Source organism: Poecilia reticulata, chromosome 18 (assembly GCF_904066995.2).
Source record: "Poecilia reticulata chromosome 18, P_reticulata-male-v2, whole genome shotgun sequence".
NCBI lineage: Eukaryota > Metazoa > Chordata > Actinopteri > Cyprinodontiformes > Poeciliidae > Poecilia > Poecilia reticulata.
In genome coordinates this window covers 6,084,232-6,103,003 of record NC_088847.1, presented here as the reverse complement: position 1 = coordinate 6,103,003, position 18,772 = coordinate 6,084,232, and the positions used below count along the sequence as shown (strand labels likewise).

Here is an 18,772-nt window from a genome sequence, read left to right as displayed (position 1 = left end):
AAAAAAAATCTCATAATTTTTTTAAAAGTGCCCATTTGCATGAGACATTCTTGAACTGCAGTTGGAGGAGACACAAAATTATTCCCAGTACCGCAAATGATCGCAAGGGCACACTTCAGCTGAAATATAAGTTTAAAATTTTACTTCTAAATAGCCTATAATTATTAGTTTTATTCAATTCAACACTTTAAATATGATATTAAATATCAGTCAAAATCAGCAATAATGCCAACATCAATCAGCCACATGCAAATAAATGATATTGCTGAGTGCCAGCCTCCCTCCTGTGAATAAAGGAGGTGCCTGTTTGTACTTTTGATCAGAAATGAAACTTAACACAGGGAGGAAGTCCACAGGGAAGGACACACACACACTCACTAGGTGGGAGTAGGCAAAGGAACCTGTGAGCAGAGGGAACGCTCCACAACCTGGAGGTAAATTTCTGCTCTAAATGCAATATTTTTCATTATAAACCTTTGATTTACAGCAGAAAATTCTGCATGCTTTTATAACTCGGTCTTATGATCAAACAATGGGAGTGACAAACACTCTGGTTTTACAATGTGTCACTGTAAAACCATAATGCATGAGAGCTTGAAGTGTGTTAGTTTACACAGACACTTTCATCAGCTTGTAGGAAGTAATGGCAAATTGTAATAGTTTTTTGCAATTTGCTGAAAATTAATTAATTGTAGGGATGTGGGGTTTTGTGTGTGTTTTGGTGTTAATTGAGTCTCTGTGTTGTCACGGCTACCCATTCTATTAGTGACCTCATTTGAATCTCATTTGTTTATGCTTATTAACATTTTAGGTTTGTCAGGCCCCCGTACCTACTCACACGCAAACAGTGCTTTCATACAGCATGTTGGTAGTTATTAATGATTAAAAATTCAACATTTAATAAAGGAGAAATTCAATGCAGTTGATGTATAATTTGTATACCGAAATATACAGTTAATAAAATTCAATCAAATCTAATTGCATGTATCCCAATTCAATCTTGGTTAGTAAATATTGCAGGCAAGTCAGTTTTTTAATAACTGAAGAAAAATTTAATTTTACACACCGGTTGAATTTTTCTACATTTTGTCCTGTCACAAATTAAATTTTCTATACATTTTCTAACCCTAACCCAGTTTTCCATAGAGCTTTATTGAGGACTCTGAAACATATTGGAAGAAAACTTTCCCTGAACTTGGTGGTGGCAGTGTCATACTGTGGGAATGATTTTCTTCAGCAGCAACACATAAAACAGGACTGGACGTTGTCAATATGGACCAGATTCCCTGAGGAAGGTTTCCAGTAGCTAGTTGAATATATGCCACAAAGGATTAAGGCAGTTCTGGAGGCAAAAGGGGGTTCAACCCAGTACTAGTAAGCTCAGCCTTACTAGTACTTAACAGTGAGTGTATGAGCTTTCTTAAGGGTATGATTTAAAAATGAGGATATACATTTGTTGAAACCAATATTCAAAAAGAGACTTTTTATAAAGTCAACTGTTGTTGGTAGAAAAGGCCAACAGATGTAAAATTTTATGACAAGTTTTACTTTGTCACTCGAGTGGAAATACATTCTTGTAAAATATTATGAAAAAGACATAAAGATCTCTCTCCTTCTCACTCTGATTCTTCTACACCAGTAGCTTCCAAAGTTTGGGTTTGAATATGAAAGTTTGGAGTCTTTTTCAGAAATTAACGAAAATACCCAAAATAGTAAACAGAAACCATCAGCATTTTTGAAATGTTGTAAAAGATAAACAACAAAAACAATATTATAAAAAACAATATTAAATCTTATATAAGATTTATTATAACTAAATCTTATAATCATAAACATTAATTACACAAAAGATAAAACACCACAACAACATGGCATTCAATATGACTCATTCTAAAGCACTAAGTCCTGAAAAGGGTTAAATTAGGTATTGCACACCTACCATAAAAAGTAATTTAGGGGAAGCTAAGTTTGCTAAAGATTTTCAAAGCTAGCAAAAATGCTAGTTTTACATCTCATAATTTTTTCATAACGAGAAACTGCTTTACCAAGATACTGTTCCTATACATTTTCCCCAACTTTTGCAGCTAAACTCTTCTGTAGATATGAGGTAGTTTTTCATTAGCAAAAACAAAAATGTAATTTAAAAAGATTTTAAATGTCAGGAAGCTTTAACTTAACTGAGATTCTATAAGCAGACATGGCCGCCACCTATGCCCCAACCAGTGACTCCATGATTAGCAACAGGAGTTCTGGGGCGCCGGGGGAGGTTCCCTGTGACGTCTGCAGGGAGCCGAAGCAGAAGGCGGCCAAGTCCTGCCTTGTGTGTCTCGCCTCGTATTGCCCTGACCACTTGGAGAACCATTCGACTCCAAGGCTGAGGGGCCACAAGCTAGTGGAACCGGTGGAGAACTTGGATGAAAGGGCCTGCCTAGTCCACGGACGTCCGCTTGAGCTGTACAGCAGGAATCAGCAGAGGAGCATCTGTGTTCGATGTATGGAAGGAGGTCAGAATGAAGTCGTCTCCACAGAAGAGGAATGGCTCAAGAAGAAGGTGATCTAAGCTTCCAGATTCATTCATCAGTAACCTTTTACTTTTTTAAATCTTTCATTGTTTGCTAAAGAAAGTTTAAGAGACACAAGCTACTGTTGAACAGTAGCTAAGTTGTAGCAAATAAAGGCTGAAACGTTTAACTTATGCCTGCTTGTTGTCTTTTACAGACTGAACTTGAGAACACAAAGAAAGACTTAGAAGTCAGAATTGAAATAAGAAAGATGAAGATGGATGAGATAAACAAAGCTCTAAGGGATTGCAAGGTAGGTAGAGGAGCCAACGTGTTTGATCCTGGACGGATCATCCAATCATACGAGTCTGTCAACTAAAAAGAAACCAGAGGTTTACATACAGTTTAGGCCAAAATTATTCATTTTGCTCAAAAACCCAACAAATTGCGTATGCCAAGAAAATTTAAAATTGAGATTTATAAAACCATGACCATGCTCACTAGATAGCAATTTATTTCTTTATAAATCACAGCTTCACTTCAATGTTTGCACACAAGGTTCTGCCACGTTCTACCCTCTGCACGCCCACATTCAACCTTTTTTTTGCAGTGCGCCATTTGGGTTTTTGGGCGTGCGTACATTTTGCTGTTTTATAAATGAAAATGCATCGCTGGAATATTATTTACTAAAAGCAATGAATGCCAAAGAAAAGCTTTGTAGATGATGGTGCAACTGGGATATGATATAATGCCACACATCATATGGCACACAATATATAATATTGAGTCAAAAATGATTAATTAAAAGCAGCTTTTAAAATCATTTTTCTCGTTTCCAGGACCTGATTGATAACGAGTGGTGGGATATCGAAGCGGTTTTCACAGCTCTGATTGCCATTGTGGAGGCAGCCCAGAAGAAAGCTCTCAAGCCACTAGAGAGCAGAAGGGAGGTGATGGAAACAGAAGCAAAAGACCTGAACGATAAACTGGAAGACGAAATCAACAAAATTGAGAAAACGATCTCAGAACTAGACGACATCTCATCACTTGAAGATCACATACTTTTCTTACAGGTCAGAGGAAAATCACTTTAGATTGTAAACTGGTTTGCAAAGTCATTATCAATGATTCATGTTAAAAATTTTTATTTTTTTTTGTGTTTGTTCAGAGATACCAATCTCTGTCAGATCAGGATGACATGACTGACTGGACAGGTGTTGAACTTGACACCACCCTGTCTTTTGGCTCCATGAGAGAAACTACAACAACGATGGTCAAACAAATTCAGCAGGAGCTGAAGAAGCTGGATGCTATTGGTAAGAGTTGACTTTATGATGGGACAGTAATAATAACAAAAATTGCTAACGTTGATGAAAAACTTTTTTTCCTCTTTGCAGAGCTCAAAAGACTTCCAACATTTTCAGGTACGTATAACATGTTTGAGATTTTTTCTCTAAAGGTGTTTCAAAAATAATGACAATATCTGCGTTTCCATTGACTGTTTAATTGCATGATATGACATTTTGAAAATAAATTTGCTTAATTGAAACACGCCAATTTCAGACAAAAATGTTTGTCGATAAAAAGGTTTTGGCACTAAGATAAGGTGTTTCTTTAGTCATAAAATTGGCTTATATTACAAAATTGCAATGGAAACACCTTGTTTTTTTTGGTATCACACAATTGAGATCAACGACTGTAATTTACCACTGGCAAAAACACTGAAGAAGAAGTCGACAGGAAGTAGTTGGAGGAAGTCTTTAATGACTTATTGTGTGAACAGACTTATTCACATGTGATTTTAATTGTGCTTCTTATTTAATGGAAACACCACACTTAAATTGTGCTTTTTGTTTTACATTAATAGAATATTAAAGTTTTGTGCGCATTTGTAATGTGAGCTTATAACATATTTTCAATTGGATCTCAACAGTGAACGTAAAGCTGGACCCAGAGACAGCACACCAATGCCTTGTACTTTCACCTGATGGAAAGGAAGTACGAGATGGAGGAGAAAACCATGAAGTTGCTGATTCACCAAAAAGATTCGATGTGTTGGGTAGCGTCCTGGGACTCAACAGCTTGACTACTGGGAAGGCTTACTGGGAGGTGGAGGTCAACAACAAGACCGGATGGGATCTAGGCGTAGCCAGAGGCAGCGCCAACCGTAGAGGGCAACTGTTAATGAGCCCAGATAACGGTTACTGGGTTCTGGTACATTATGAAGCGGAGAACTACGCCGCCATGACAGCACCACCCACCCGTGTTTCCTTTGAAGGGAAACCCAATAAGGTCGGGGTGTTTGTGGACTACGAGGAAGGTCTCTTGTCCTTCTACGATGTAACAGCGAAGTCTCACATCTACTCGTTCACAGAGTGTTTGTTCAAAGATGAGCTCCACCCGTATTTCAGCCCACATGTGAAACAGGAAGAGATGAACTCTGAAGCTCTGGTTATTTCTACAGGAAATTACTTTGAATTTGATGAAGAATGAAAGTGTTTGGTTTCCATTTGTGTTTAACCATTTGTGACGGAGGAGTCGTCACGAGCTGTGACTTAGTTATACAGTCCGTGTCAGCATGCGAGCACGCCCTCACACACATACACACAAACATATACATAACCGCTAACTTACACTTTGTTGTAGCTCAAACTGACGCGGTTCATTGTGGGTGCACACGCGGTGTCCCTGCTTCAGTTATCATATCCATCCTAACTTGTTTTCAGCTTCAAACATTTTCCTGGTTCTATTTTCAAGCAGGGCCGTTTCTGGATTATGGCGCCAGGATGGAGTCGCATGATGACGTAGTGATGTCATCAGAACGTATTGAGTGTTTTCTATTAAATTGTGTATGGTCCTTACCACAGGGGCCGCATATCATTGGCTAATGCCCATTTTACATCACAGCGCAGCTACCACATGCGTGACTGTCTCACAAACACAAGCTACAGTAGTAAACTCATGCTAATGTACATTGTGGACTAGCAGACAGCAGAAAGTTTTTGCGTCAGGACTCGAAAAAGAATGGTTCTCCACCGTCAGTGGGGTATCTGTACAGGCGATGTCAGGTATCCTGATCGTATTTGTGGAACTAAAATTCACAGATATCCAAAATCTGAAATGGAAAGCCTTGCTTGGATCAAAGCTTGTGCACGACCGCATTTGAAGCTCGACCGCATTTGCAGCTCAACCTTCGTAGGATCAATAAGAACAAAGGAGTGTGCGCTGGTTTAAGTATTATTGCTTTGCTTTCTTTGTGTCAATAATAAACACATTCATTATGAAAACCTTTTAGCCAAGTACAGCATAATGGCAGTACCGATACAACTTCTACACCTTGAAGCCTGACTGTTAGTCTTACGTTAGCTGAACAGATCAATATGCAATGAATACCGTACTTGACATACATTGAAGATTTTATTTTACCTGAAAAGACTTTTTACTAAACTGTAATCGTGTTAGCCACGCTAATCGTGTTAGCCTCCGAGTACCGTGTATCAGGCCTAGGCACGCTCAAACATTTGCCAACAACAGAAATCAGTGATTTCAAAAGAAACCCTCAAAACCATGAATGGCCGACTTACCCAGCCTTGCAAGAACATTAGCCATCAGTGATCTTGTCCACAGCTATATTTATGCTGAGGGTGTGAGGATCTGCTGTTTTCCTCAACGACCGGTAGCTTTTCGCTCTGACGCGGATAATGTTGGAGGCATCGCGTGGCTCAAACACCTTGATGTCGTCCAAAAAAGATGACATGAACTTGTTGGTTCCCCTGTCCATGGTCGTGGCTGATATTTTTTGAAAATCTGGCAGAAATGCTACACTAATCGACTCAGAAATACTCTGCAGAGAGTCAGTCGAAATGAAAGACGCCATGTTTACATAGAATCTAAGCACTGTGAGGCTTTGTTTGTGAGACATGCAGTCACGTGGGATTTTAGAGGGCGTTTCTGGGCGGAGCTTGGTAGGTCCATTGTATTTCTGATCTCAAGTTTATTTATTTATATTTTTTCTTTTTTTTCCCCCCCTCTTTATTATTATTTATTACTACCTTGTAGATTTTAAGAGTTTACTTGAGTTAGAAGTAATTGATTAGTTGTTTCTGCTTGTTTGGTCTTTCTGTGGGCGGAGCCTGTGGCTTTAAAAGCAGGGCTTTGGGCCAGAGGGAGTCAGTCTGTGGTTGGACTCCTGATTAGTCACACTGAAGGTGATGGACTTTTGCACTGAAGGTACTGCTGGTTGTCTGTTTTTAACCTGCCTTGGATGTCCTTTGTATATATTCTGCACTTCTCCTCTTTGTTCACCTGAAGAAAAGCACAATAAATTCACTGAAATGATCTCCGGCCTTCGTCAATCATTCTTGTTTGTTCAAGTCATAATAGACCCTCGCCACACCATTCTAGTGGATGGGAGTGATTTTAAAACTTGGATTTGTATGTACACTATTTTTTATATCATGGTACTATATCTGCTATTCTGCTTTGTATTTAATTGCTGGTATTTATATGCTGATTTAGATTTTTAAGCATTGTAAAACATTACTTGTGTAAATGTAACTAGTCACTACACAATTCTGTTAACAGTCAATAGCCAAAACTTCAACACAGATGTTGAACTTTATTCAACTGAAAGTCCGTAAAGATGCCAAGTAAATTAGTTCTTTAGAATTTATCTGTAAAAGTTAAAAATGTTAATGGGGTAAATTAAAGATTAGCTCCACTATTAGCACAGAAGCAAGTTATACACATTGTAAATGTTGCTATAACAACTATTAAGAGGTTGTTATATTTTTTGCCTAAGCCTTGCAAGAACAATGTGAGCACAATGTGTATTGTGTATTATCTGTGAGGTTGACTGTCATACATTTTTGCATTTATTAAGAAGTGTTTCAGTCATGCTTTATGGCTACTGGATCAACATGTTGACTGGTTGTACCATAAACTTACGCTATGCTATCAGTGCTGGTTCCTTCAGTCACTTTCACCTGATCTGCTGAACATTGCTGTATGTAAATGAATGTCACCATTTCAATACGCAAATATAGTTTGGGGCCACATAGAACAGTTCTAGTTAGTTTTAAATGGTAACATTTTTGCAATCAGTTGTCTGTTTTCCAGCAATGTAGATATTGGGAGTGTATTTATTTGTGGTACATTTGTATACGTTTGTGTGCACTTTTTATTCTTTCAAAAATTAGACCAACACATACATAACTGAAACAATAAGAGGTCCCATAGAAAACACACAAACAATAGCTTTTCTCCCCTCCCTTTTTCTCTTTTGGAACAGAAATGAAAGATGAAACTTTACAAACACTCTGAACTCTTTGGGTTTTCCAGTCAAACAAGCTTCATTCACACTGAACAACAGAGACGACTTCAAAACATAAAACTTCCTTCTACATCCAGTGAAAAACCTCTGGGCAAATGAAGGGATTTGATCTGTTGCACAACATCCAACACGCCCCAGCCACATGCAAATAAATGAATTTGCTGAGTGCCAGCCTCTTTCCTGTGAATAAAGGAGGTGCCTGTTTGTACTTCTGATCAGAAATGAAACTTAACACAGGGAGGAAGTCCACAGGGAAGGACACACACACTCACTAGGTGTTAGTAGGCAAAGGAACCTGTGAGCAGAGGGAGCGCTCCACAACCTGAAGGTAAATTTCTGCTCAAAATGCAATATTTTTCGTCATAAACCATAAACCAGTGTCATACTGTGGGGATGATTTTGATTTAAAGCAGAAAATTCTGCATGCTTTTATAACTCGGTTTTATGATTTAACAATGGGAGTGACAAACACTCTGGTTTTACAGTGTGTCACTGTAAAACCATACAGTGACACACATGAGAGCTTGAAGTGTGTTAATTTAGACAGTCACTTTCATCGGCTTGTACGAAGTAATGGCAAATTGTAACACTTTTTTGTAATTTGTTGAAAATTAAGTAATTTGTCTCCTAAACAAAGTAAAAAAAAATGAATTGTGAATTTCAAATATAAAATAGAGTCCAGGAACAGTTCATTTTCTGAACTGTAACACCCACCCGTGCATAACAACATGTCCTCTATGTGCTAACAGACAGCTGAGCATACATCACAAGCTAAGTGCACGAAATATCATAAAAAGTTGTACAACAGCACAGTCTGTCTATCAGTGACCTTTGAACCTCATTTGTTTACACTTACTGACAGTTCCACAGTTTTTCAGGCTGCTGTCTGCTCTCAGTGCTTTCATGCAGCACGTTGGTAATTATTAATGATTTAAAATATGAAAGCTTTAATACAGGAGAAATTCAATGCAGTTTGTATAGTGTGTATACAGAAATGTACAGTTAATAAAACCCAATCTAATCTAACTGCATGTATTCCAATTCAATCTTGGTTAGTAAACATTTCAGACAAGTCAGTTTATTAATCAAACTGCTGAAAAGAATAACATGAAAAATTAGATTTACACACCAGTTGGATTTTTCTACATTTTGTCACATTATAAATGAAATTTTCTATACATTTTCTAACCCTAACCCACTTTTCCATAGAGCTTTATTGAGGACACTGAAACATATTGGAAGAAAACTTTCCCTGAACTCGGTGGTGGCAGTGTCATACTGTGGGAATGATTTTCTTCAGCAGCAACACACAAAACAGGATTGGAAGTTCCCTTTCTTGTATTATTACTACCACTCTAAACATACATCCAGAGCTGCAATGAAATTGTTAAATCTAAATATACTAATGTGTTAAAATGGTCTAGTCAAAGTCCAGAGTGAAACCTTGAGCGTGTGTGGCAAGACTTAGAAATAACAAAGAAAAAAACTAGTGCATTAGCTGAAGTGTGCCCACCACTGTTGACCAATAAGCTGGTTGTTGTTGCAGTCTGTGTTGTCATTGCACCACTTTTTAACCGACTCGTTAAAAGTGACCATACGCTTAACCAAGACTTCAAGACCATTTTTATTTTGTGTAAGGTTTGAGAACCATCGTTCCAGACGGCACTTAAACATCCCCCAAGGTGTTGTTTTACTATTAAACATTTTCTCATTTAAAACAAGACCATATTTAGGTTTTTCTGTGATGAAAATTTTGTTATACCGAGATATAAAAAGTATGAGTTTTACATATCGTCATTTAATAAACTGTTACACCAATATACTGCTCTTGGATCCCTCCTAACTTTAGTAGCTAATCTTTTCTGTAAATATCTGAGATAGTTTTTCATGAGCAAAAACAAAAATGTAATTTAAAAAGATTTTAAATGTTAGGAAGATTTAATTTAAGAGATGTTTTCTTTAAGCAGACATGGCCGCCGTCGCTGTCCCAACCAGTGACGCCACGCTGGAGAAGAATCTAACCTGCTCCATCTGCATGGACATATTTTCCAATCCGGTCACGACGCCTTGTGGTCACTCTTTCTGCAGGACGTGCCTAGAGCTCAGCATCTCTCCATATCGGGTGAACGACATGTGTCCGCTTTGCAAAAAACATCTCAACAAATCTCCAGACGTTAGCATTGTGCTAAGAGACATCGCCACGCAGATGAAAAACACGATTAGCAACAGGAGTTCTGGGGCGCCGGGGGAGGTTCCCTGTGACGTCTGCAGGGAGCCGAAACAGAAGGCGGCCAAGTCCTGCCTTGTGTGTCTCGCCTCGTATTGCCCTGACCACTTGGAGAACCATTCGACTCCAAGGCTGAGGGGCCACAAGCTGGTGGAACCGTTGGAGAACTTGGATGAAAGGGCCTGCCTAGTCCACGGACGCCCGCTTGAGCTGTACAGCAGGAATCAGCAGAGGAGCATCTGTGTTCGATGTATGGAAGGAGGTCAGGATGAAGTCGTCTCCACAGAAGAGGAATGGCTCAAGAAGAAGGTGATCTAAGCTTCCAGATTCATTCATCAGTTACCTTTTACTTTTTTAAATCTTTCATTGGTTTGCTAAAGAAAGTTTAAGAGACACAAGCTACTGTTGAACAGTAGCTAAACTGTAGCAAATGTAGGTTGAAATGTTTAAATTATGCCTGCTTGTTGTCTTTTACAGACTGAACTTGAGAACACCAAGAAAGACTTAGAAGACAGAATTGAAATAAGAAAGATGAAGATGAATGAGATAAACAAAGCTCTAAGGGATTGCAAGGTAGGTAGAGGAGCCAACGTGTTTGATCCTGGACGGATCATCCAATCATACGAGTCTGTCGGCTAAAACTGAAGGACCAGCACCAAGGTCAAACCTGCTTGAGTAGGAATCTTCAATCAAGGATCTACTACTAACTCTTCTCCACAGCTGAAATGTCAGACAGAATTAGCTTTATTTTAGACTGTGTCACATTTATTTAAGTTTACCACTCAGTCGGAACATACTGAGATTTATCATTAGCCTAAATACTAAATAAAACATTTTGGCTAATTTTGTATTAGATGTAGACAAAGCAGGTCTGAGGAAAACCCAGAGGTTTTCATAAAGGCCAAAGTTATTCATTTTGCTCAAAAAGTCAACGAATGCCATATGCCGAAAGAAAAAAAGAAAAATTGAGATTTTTGCAAAACCATGCACATCCTCAGTAGAAAGCAACTTCCCCTTTATAAATCACAGCTTCACCTCAATGTTTGCGCGCAAGGTTCTGTCATGGTCTGCCCTCTGAATGCACGCCCACATTCAACCATGTTTTGGTGAACACCACTTTTATCCTTGTGCATACGTACATTTTGCTATCGATCCTACGCAGCGTTTTATAAATGAGACCCCAGATACGTAGAAATTGCAACCCTGGAACAGTATTTACTAAAAGCAACAAATGCCATAGAAAAGCACTGGCAGATAATAGTGAAAAAAGATGAGTTAAAAGCAGCTTTTAAAATCATTTTTCTCGTTTCCAGGACCTGATTGAAAACGAGTGGTGGGATATCGAAGCAGTTTTCACAGCGCTGATTGCCATTGTGGAGACGGCCCAGAAGAAAGCTCTCAAGCCACTAGAGAGCAGAAGGGAGGTGATGGAAACAGAAGCAAAAGACCTGAACGATAAACTGGAAGAGGAAATCAACAAAATTGAGAAAACGATCTCAGAACTAGACGACATCTCATCACTTGAAGATCACATACTTTTCTTACAGGTCAGAGGAAAATCACTTTAGATTCTAAACTGGTTTGCGAAGTCATTATCAATGATTCATGTTAAAAATCTGTTTTTTTTATGTGCGTCTATCCAGAGATACCCATCTCTGTCAGATCAGGATAACATGACTGACTGGACGGATGTTGAACTTGACACCACCCTGTCTTTTGGCTCCATGAGAGAAACTACAACAACGATGGTCAAACAAATTCAGCAGGAGCTGGAGAAGCTAGATGCTATTGGTAAGAGTTGACTTTATGATGGGACAGTAATAATAACAAAAATTGCTAACGTTGATGAAAAACTTGTTTTCCTCTTTGCAGAACTCAAAAGACTTCCAACATTTTCAGGTACGTCTAACATGTTTGAGATTTTTTTTTTTTCTCTAAAAGTGTCTCGGAAATAATGACAATATCTGCGTTTCCATTGACTGTTTAATTGCATGATTTGACAATTGGAAAATAAATTTACTTAATGGAAACATGGTAATTTCAAAACAGTTTTGTGAAATGTGCTTATTTTGCAAAACTGCAATGGCATCACAAAAGTCAAATCAATGACCAGAAGTTGCCACTGGCAAAAACCATGAAGAAGATGTCAGGAAATAGTTGGAGGAAGTTTTTAATGACTTATTGTTTGAACAAACTTATTTATAATTGTGTTTATAAATAAGTGGAAACACCACAGTTGTGAATTTTATTTTATTTTTTTTACCCTGTTGTCCTCATTTTCTGTGTATAGGAAAAACACATACAAATCTCGGTCATTTTGACCCGAGGACAACAGGAGGGTTTTAAATGTTAAAGTTTTGTGCACATTTGTAATGGAAATGCAACTACTGAGCTGATAACATATTTTCAATTGGATCTCAACAGTGAACGTAAAGCTGGACCCAGAGACCGCACACCGACGTCTGGTACTTTCACCTGATGGAAAGGAAGTACGAGATGGAGGAGAAAACCAGGAAGTGGCTGATTCACTGAAGAGATTTGATGAGTTGGGTAGCGTCATGGGACTCAACAGCTTGACTTCTGAGAAGGCTTACTGGGAGGTGGAGGTCAACAACAAGACCGGATGGGATCTAGGGGTAGCCAGAGGCAGCGCCAACCGTAAAGGGAAACTGACGCTGAGCCCAGATGAAGGTTACTGGGTTCTGGTACATTATGAAGCGGAGAACTACGCCGCCATGACAGCACCACCCACCCGTGTTTCCCTTAAGGGGAAACCCGATAAGGTCGGGGTGTTTGTGGACTACGAGGAATGTTTGGTCTCTTTTTACGATGTAACAGCGAAGTCTCACATCTACTCGTTCACAGAGTGTTTGTTCAAAGACGAGCTCCACCCGTATTTCAGTCCACATGTGAAACAGGAAGAGATGAACTCTGAGGCTCTGGTTATTTCTACTGAAAATTACTTTGAATTTGATGAAGAATGAAAGCGTTTGGCTTCCATTTGTGTTTAACCATCCCAGTGGATGTTCGTGATTTCAAAACTTGGATTTGTTCAGCTGGGGGAAAAAAATCATGATAAACTGCCACAAAGAAATTAATGGGGACTTTTGTTTTTGTCAAATTAAGCAAGAAATGTTTGCCTTTACACTCAAAACCACTTACATGTTTCAAGTTTTCAATAAAACCGGCTAAGCTAGTAAAACAATTTTTAAATCAGGACACACAGCCAGATGGTAACTAGCTTATGCTAAACCATGCCTACTTTCATCCTTTCCTACTCAACACAAACCATTGTTAGCTCTTGTATGTAAACCACTGAAAGTAATTGGATGTACTTTTGTTTTTTTTGTAACTAAGCTTTTTTAATCTGAAAAATATTCAAAATAAAAATTTATAAAACTAACAGATTCAGTACAGCTTTATATAACATTTGCTGAAACTTGATTGTGATATTATGCAAGTTATATGGTTCAAATGACAGATTGTAATCGCTGAGAAAAGTAAAATCACTCAAAGCAACTTCCTGCTTTTCGGTTTGATTTAAAACATTGTGTTTTTACAGTAGAGGTGGGCGGCTCACCCAAAATATTGATAATATCGATACCAAGTCAGTATCAGAATCAGATCGACACTAGTGTGGTAAGATCGATACATTAGTTTCAGATTCCCTGTTGAAATTTGTTTTTTTGTTGAATTTTGGTTTCTTTACTGTCTGATGATAAACGAAACTTAAATATTAAAATGTATTGATATTGGTGAGATGCATTTCAGATGAAATATGTTTGTTTTATTTTATTTTGTTATTAAAGGAGATAAGCAAGACTCTACCCAAAGTCTTGCCCCTGATAGAAACTACTGCATTGACTGATAGGCCAAGCAAACAGAAATTCAAAGTGATGAAAAAGAAGAAACACACAGCAGTGCAGGTCCAGCTGACAACAGAATTCCTGCAAATTCTGTTAAATTTTAGAAACACGGGCAATTCTTGGTCATATTCTAAGTGTGGCTTGCCTTACACAAAGCCAAAGCAAGAAAACAAAGTTAATGTTTTATTCTGTGGTCTGAGGTGCATTTACCCAGATCAGTAGCAGTCATGGGAATTCTCATTTATTAGTACATTTGCACAGGAAATAAGGAAGAAATGTTTATTGTTTGGGGTTTTTAGAAAAATGTGTGCAGTCATTGGCCAGGTGCAACATGTCCAAGCTGTCTAGCACTGTTTAAAAATGCAATGAAATCAAATACAGTATGATGGCGTGATTGTCAGTCACTTTGAAAAGCAGTTGGATAACTCTTACATCCAGATCTGATCAGTGTGCAGTACAACTAATATTTGATCCACACTGATGTTTTACAAAGACACGGTTTGGGATGAAAAAAAAACCTACGATTTACTTAGTTTGTTTTTTAAAGACATTACAACAACGGTGCAGAGGCCTATGACTACTTTTAGCTTTCTGTGCTAATCGTAGCACATAAACATTTCTGGAGTTTTTTTTTTTCCACACTTATTTTGTAATTTTCATGACTATTTCCATTAAAATTCAAAAATATTTGCAAGAAGTTAATTACCCAGCAGAACAAGTAAACAATCTAAAAAAAAAATATTGTTTTAAGGAATATTTCAAATTTTTAGCCTAGCACTTCTTTAGCCATGCTCATGATATTCCTTTTTTAAACTTTAATTATCTTTAATGCTGTCAACACCTACTTAAAACGAAAGACTCAGGTATTTAAAAACAAAAAGTGTTATTAAAGTGACAAACTTGGATTGAATGCTGTGATTAAGCTGTATAGCTCAGTGAGAAATAAAAAATGTAACTTTGATGCTGTTTTTGTCAATATAGGTGTTTCACCTTCTTTTTTTGGCTTGAACATGATTAATGAAGCTTTACAACTAGTTTTAAAGTCAAACAGGTGTCACTATTAATCAGCACACACTCTGTAAACATGAACCCTCATTCTGGAGCCCATCAGTTCCTCCCACAGAGTCTTATCTGTGGCTCAACATGCAACACGCCCCACCATGTGCAAACAGATAATTTTAGTATTTATTTTTGTACCAGCCTTGCTCTCTCAATAAAAGTCACCGGCTGGACTTTTGATCAGAAATGAGACCCACGCATGGAGGAAGTCCAAAAGTTGCATCCAAAAGGTAAAAGTCTTTGGATCTGCAGTATTTACGCACATATCAGTCTGTTGTGTTTGCTTCTTGTAAGGATATGATTAACACTGATACTCTGTCCCACATTTTTAGCAGTGAGTGTTGATTTTACAGTGCAAGGCAGCATGTCAGTAGTTGGGCAATTCTTCTCAGTCATGAACTAGTAACCCTATGATTGTTCTCTCTCCATCAAGGGCAATTCACACAACAGGTTTACCACCATGACAGGTTTAACATAATAAACTGTCATGAGGTTTAGGATTCTAGTTTAAGATACATAGAATTGTTATTTTTAGGAAATGACTGTTTTGGATTTAAAAAGTGAATTTAGAAGTTTGATAAAAAAATAAAAATCACATACACAACTGATCCTGCACATAAAAGATCAGATGATTTGATAATGTAAAAAGAATTACTCACACTTAATACCTTAAGTGTGAGTACTCCTATTATTATTCCTTTCTCAAAAAACATTTTGTGGCAAGGAAAGAAAAGCCAAGGTATTAATGTTCACTTTTGAACTGAGGCAACTTGATGCTCTTTTAGTAATTGCTTGTTGGATTTTGGAGAGTTGCACACTGGTGAAGTATGCAATTCTCCAAAACTCAATGAATTATCGATGAAACAATTGTTTTCTGATGAAACTTTCTATTCGATTCCAAAAGGTGAACAGACTTTTTATTTTAACTATGCAACCTTTTTTTAAACAGACATGGTGTCCACCTCTGAAGGACAGCTCTACCACAACACTTGCGACTCCTGCAGAACGAGCCTAGAACGTTACATCTGGTCAGTTTAAACTATACATGTTCGTTGCCCAAAGAATCGAGAGAAAATCCCTAATGTCAATATTATGCTGAAAGATATAACTCAAAAGATGAAGAGCACAAAAAGCCTTGAGTATCCCACGGCCGGGGAAGTTGCTTGTGATATCTGCACCGAACCAAAGCTGAAGGCTGAGAAGTCCTGCCTGGTGTGTCTCACCTCATATTGTGCGCCCCACTTGGAGAATCATTATTCAGCTAAAAGACTGAAGGGCCACAAGCTGGTGGAACCGGTGAAGAACTTGGATGCAAGGGCCTGCCTGACTCATGGACACTCACTGGAGCTGTACAGCAGGAAGCAGCAGAAGTGCATCTGTGTTCGATGTATCGAAGGAGGTCAAGAGGAAGTTGTCTCGACAGAAGAGGAATGCCAAAACAAGAAGGTACCATAACTTCCTGATTCTGTTAGTCTTATTTGTTATGAAAGAAAAGAAATGTTAATCTTTGAAAATGTTCTCTCTCTGTACCTGTAGGCTGAACTTGAGTGGACCAAGACGACATTACAACAAAGAGTCATGATGAGAAAAACAAAGATGGTGGAGATCAACAAGGCTCTGAAGAGTTGCAAGGTACATGTGCCTCAAAACAGGCCAACGTTTGGGATCCTTGCTGAGACACCCAATCACACCAGGTCATTAAAATATGCAATTACAGAGCCACTAGTTGTGTTTCCATTGATTTAAAAATTGTGCAAATTGGAATTAATTCTCTTAAGTGAAATACGCCAATTAAAAAAAACTCAAGTGTTTTTGTATTGTGCAAACTGTCATGGAAACACTTTTTTTTTTGCACCATACAAGTCATGTGATCAACAACCGGATGTTACTACAGGCAGAAAATAAGAAGATGACAACAGGAAGTGGTATGAGGATGATGACGCGGCATGTTTTTTAATGACTTGTCACGTCAAATTCATTAATGTGTGATTTTAAGTGCGTCTCGTAATGGAAACATCACTATTGCTAAATTGTGTTTTTTCAACTTCAGCAGAATACTTTAGCAGAATGTCACTGCGTTTGGAATAGAAACAGAGTGACAGAAACAAGCCTGGTGTGATACTTAGGTAATCTGCAAATCAGTTTGCTCCATGTGCCTTTCAGCCTGAGAGCACCTTCTATGAAATGACACAAATCTTCAACTTGGACTCAAATTTATGACTTAATGTCCAAAGCTCTGACTGCTTGAAACTATTTTTTGCTGCATCTTTAGAATCTTCAGGGTTTTCGAGTCGAGGTAGAATTGGCTTTTGCAAAGAGTATTCGTCTTCAATACCACGTATCACAAAGTATTGACTGGTTATACTAACTTTCAGGAGCAGCTTGAGTGGTGGGACATTGAGGCAGTGTTCACTGCTGTGATTGCCATAGTGGAGGCAGCCAATGCAAAAGTAGTGAAACCGCTCCAAGACAGGAGGCATGTGCTTGAAAAAGAAGCGAAAGAACTCAAAGACGAATTGGAAGCTGAAATCAACAGACTTGAGACGATGATCGCTGAACTGGACAACATATCTGCACTTGAGGATCACATCCATTTCCTACAGGTCTAGTGTCTGGAAACTTTGCTTTTGAGAATTAGTGTGATTGACAACACAGTCATTTTCATCTTGATTGTGTTTCCTTTGTATGTTTTCTTCCAACTCTCTACAGAGGTACCCGTCAATTTCCATCCAGGATGATATGAAAAACTGGACTGATGTAAAACTTGACACTTCACTGGCATTTGGTTCCGTGAGAGGAACCACAACAGCTATGATTAAAGATATTCAGCAAGAGCTGGAGAAGCTGGTCACCACTGGTAAGAGGTGTCTTTTTGTTGGTGAAAGTGGAAACTGTTAGAGTACTGTTCAGTAAAACATGTCCTCTTGTTTACAGAACTGAAGAGACTCGAAAAGTTCACAGGTGTGTTATATACCCAGCTTAATGTTTCCCACGATAAAGCTATGGTTTAAATCATGAACTTATTTCTAATGTTTCAACAGTGGACATAAAGCTGGACCCAAAGACCGCACACCGACGTCTGGTACTTTCACCTGATGGAAAGGAAGTACGAGATGGAGGAGAAAACCAGGAAGTTGCTGATTCACCAAAGAGATTCGACGTGTTGGGTAGCGTCATGGGACTCAACAGCTTGACAGCTGGGAAGGCTTACTGGGAGGTGGAGGTCAACAACAAGACCGGATGGGATCTAGGTGTAGCCAGAGGCAGCGCCGACCGTAAAGGGAAACTGACGCTGAGCCCAGATAAGGGTTACTGGGTTCTGGTACATTATGAAGCGGAGAACTACGCCGCCATGACAGCACCACCCACCTGTCTTTTCCTCGAAGGAAAACCCAATAAGGTGGGGGTGTTTGTGGACTACGAGGAAGGTTTGGTCTCTTTTTACAATGCGACAACTCGGTCCCATATTTACTCTTTCACTGAGTGTTCATTCAGAAATGAGATCTACCCGTATTTCAGCCCACACTATAAACAGGGTGAGATGAACTCTGAAGCTTTGGTTATTTCTATCGGTCAACATTCAGAAATGGATTAATGGACTCAATTCTTAGTTCAGCTTCAACTTCTTCACTTCACAACCTCCTGTCACATCACATTAACTCAGGTCAAGTCTGAATTATCAATATGGGCATTTTTAACAAAGGTTTAACAAAGATAATTTTATATATATAATTATATATATATAATTATATATATATATATATATATATATATATATATATATATA

General features: G+C 38.4%; 3 protein-coding genes across 4 annotated transcripts; all 3 read left to right on the top strand.

Annotated features, from left to right (window-relative positions):
* Positions 1-250: 250 nt before the first annotated feature.
* LOC103472776 (E3 ubiquitin-protein ligase TRIM21-like) lies at positions 251-6,908 on the top strand. Its single transcript, XM_008422610.3, has 6 exons — positions 251-2,551; positions 2,719-2,814; positions 3,341-3,574; positions 3,670-3,817; positions 3,899-3,925; positions 4,435-6,908. The coding sequence occupies exons 1-6, from the start codon at positions 2,198-2,200 to the stop codon at positions 4,992-4,994; spliced, it is 1,419 nt and encodes a 472-aa protein (XP_008420832.2). The 5' UTR covers positions 251-2,197; the 3' UTR covers positions 4,995-6,908.
* Positions 6,909-8,040: 1,132 nt separating this feature from the next.
* Positions 8,041-13,463, top strand: LOC103472775 (E3 ubiquitin-protein ligase TRIM21-like). 2 transcript variants are annotated; one of them, XM_017307341.2, is made up of 7 exons: positions 8,041-8,161; positions 9,801-10,369; positions 10,538-10,633; positions 11,374-11,607; positions 11,704-11,851; positions 11,933-11,959; positions 12,485-13,463. In XM_017307341.2, exons 2-7 carry the CDS (start codon positions 9,803-9,805, stop codon positions 13,042-13,044), a joined length of 1,632 nt encoding a protein of 543 aa, XP_017162830.2. In that variant the 5' UTR covers positions 8,041-8,161; positions 9,801-9,802; the 3' UTR covers positions 13,045-13,463. The 2 variants fall into 2 exon arrangements, with proteins under 2 accessions (XP_017162830.2, XP_081456033.1); XM_081599907.1 differs by having other exon boundaries at positions 9,798-10,369.
* A 1,671-nt stretch (positions 13,464-15,134) lies between these two features.
* LOC103472747 (E3 ubiquitin-protein ligase TRIM38-like) lies at positions 15,135-18,695 on the top strand. Its single transcript, XM_008422576.3, has 7 exons — positions 15,135-15,215; positions 15,935-16,431; positions 16,522-16,617; positions 17,361-17,588; positions 17,695-17,842; positions 17,920-17,946; positions 18,027-18,695. Exons 2-7 carry the CDS (start codon positions 16,078-16,080, stop codon positions 18,578-18,580), a joined length of 1,407 nt encoding a protein of 468 aa, XP_008420798.1. The 5' UTR covers positions 15,135-15,215; positions 15,935-16,077; the 3' UTR covers positions 18,581-18,695.
* Positions 18,696-18,772: the final 77 nt, after the last annotated feature.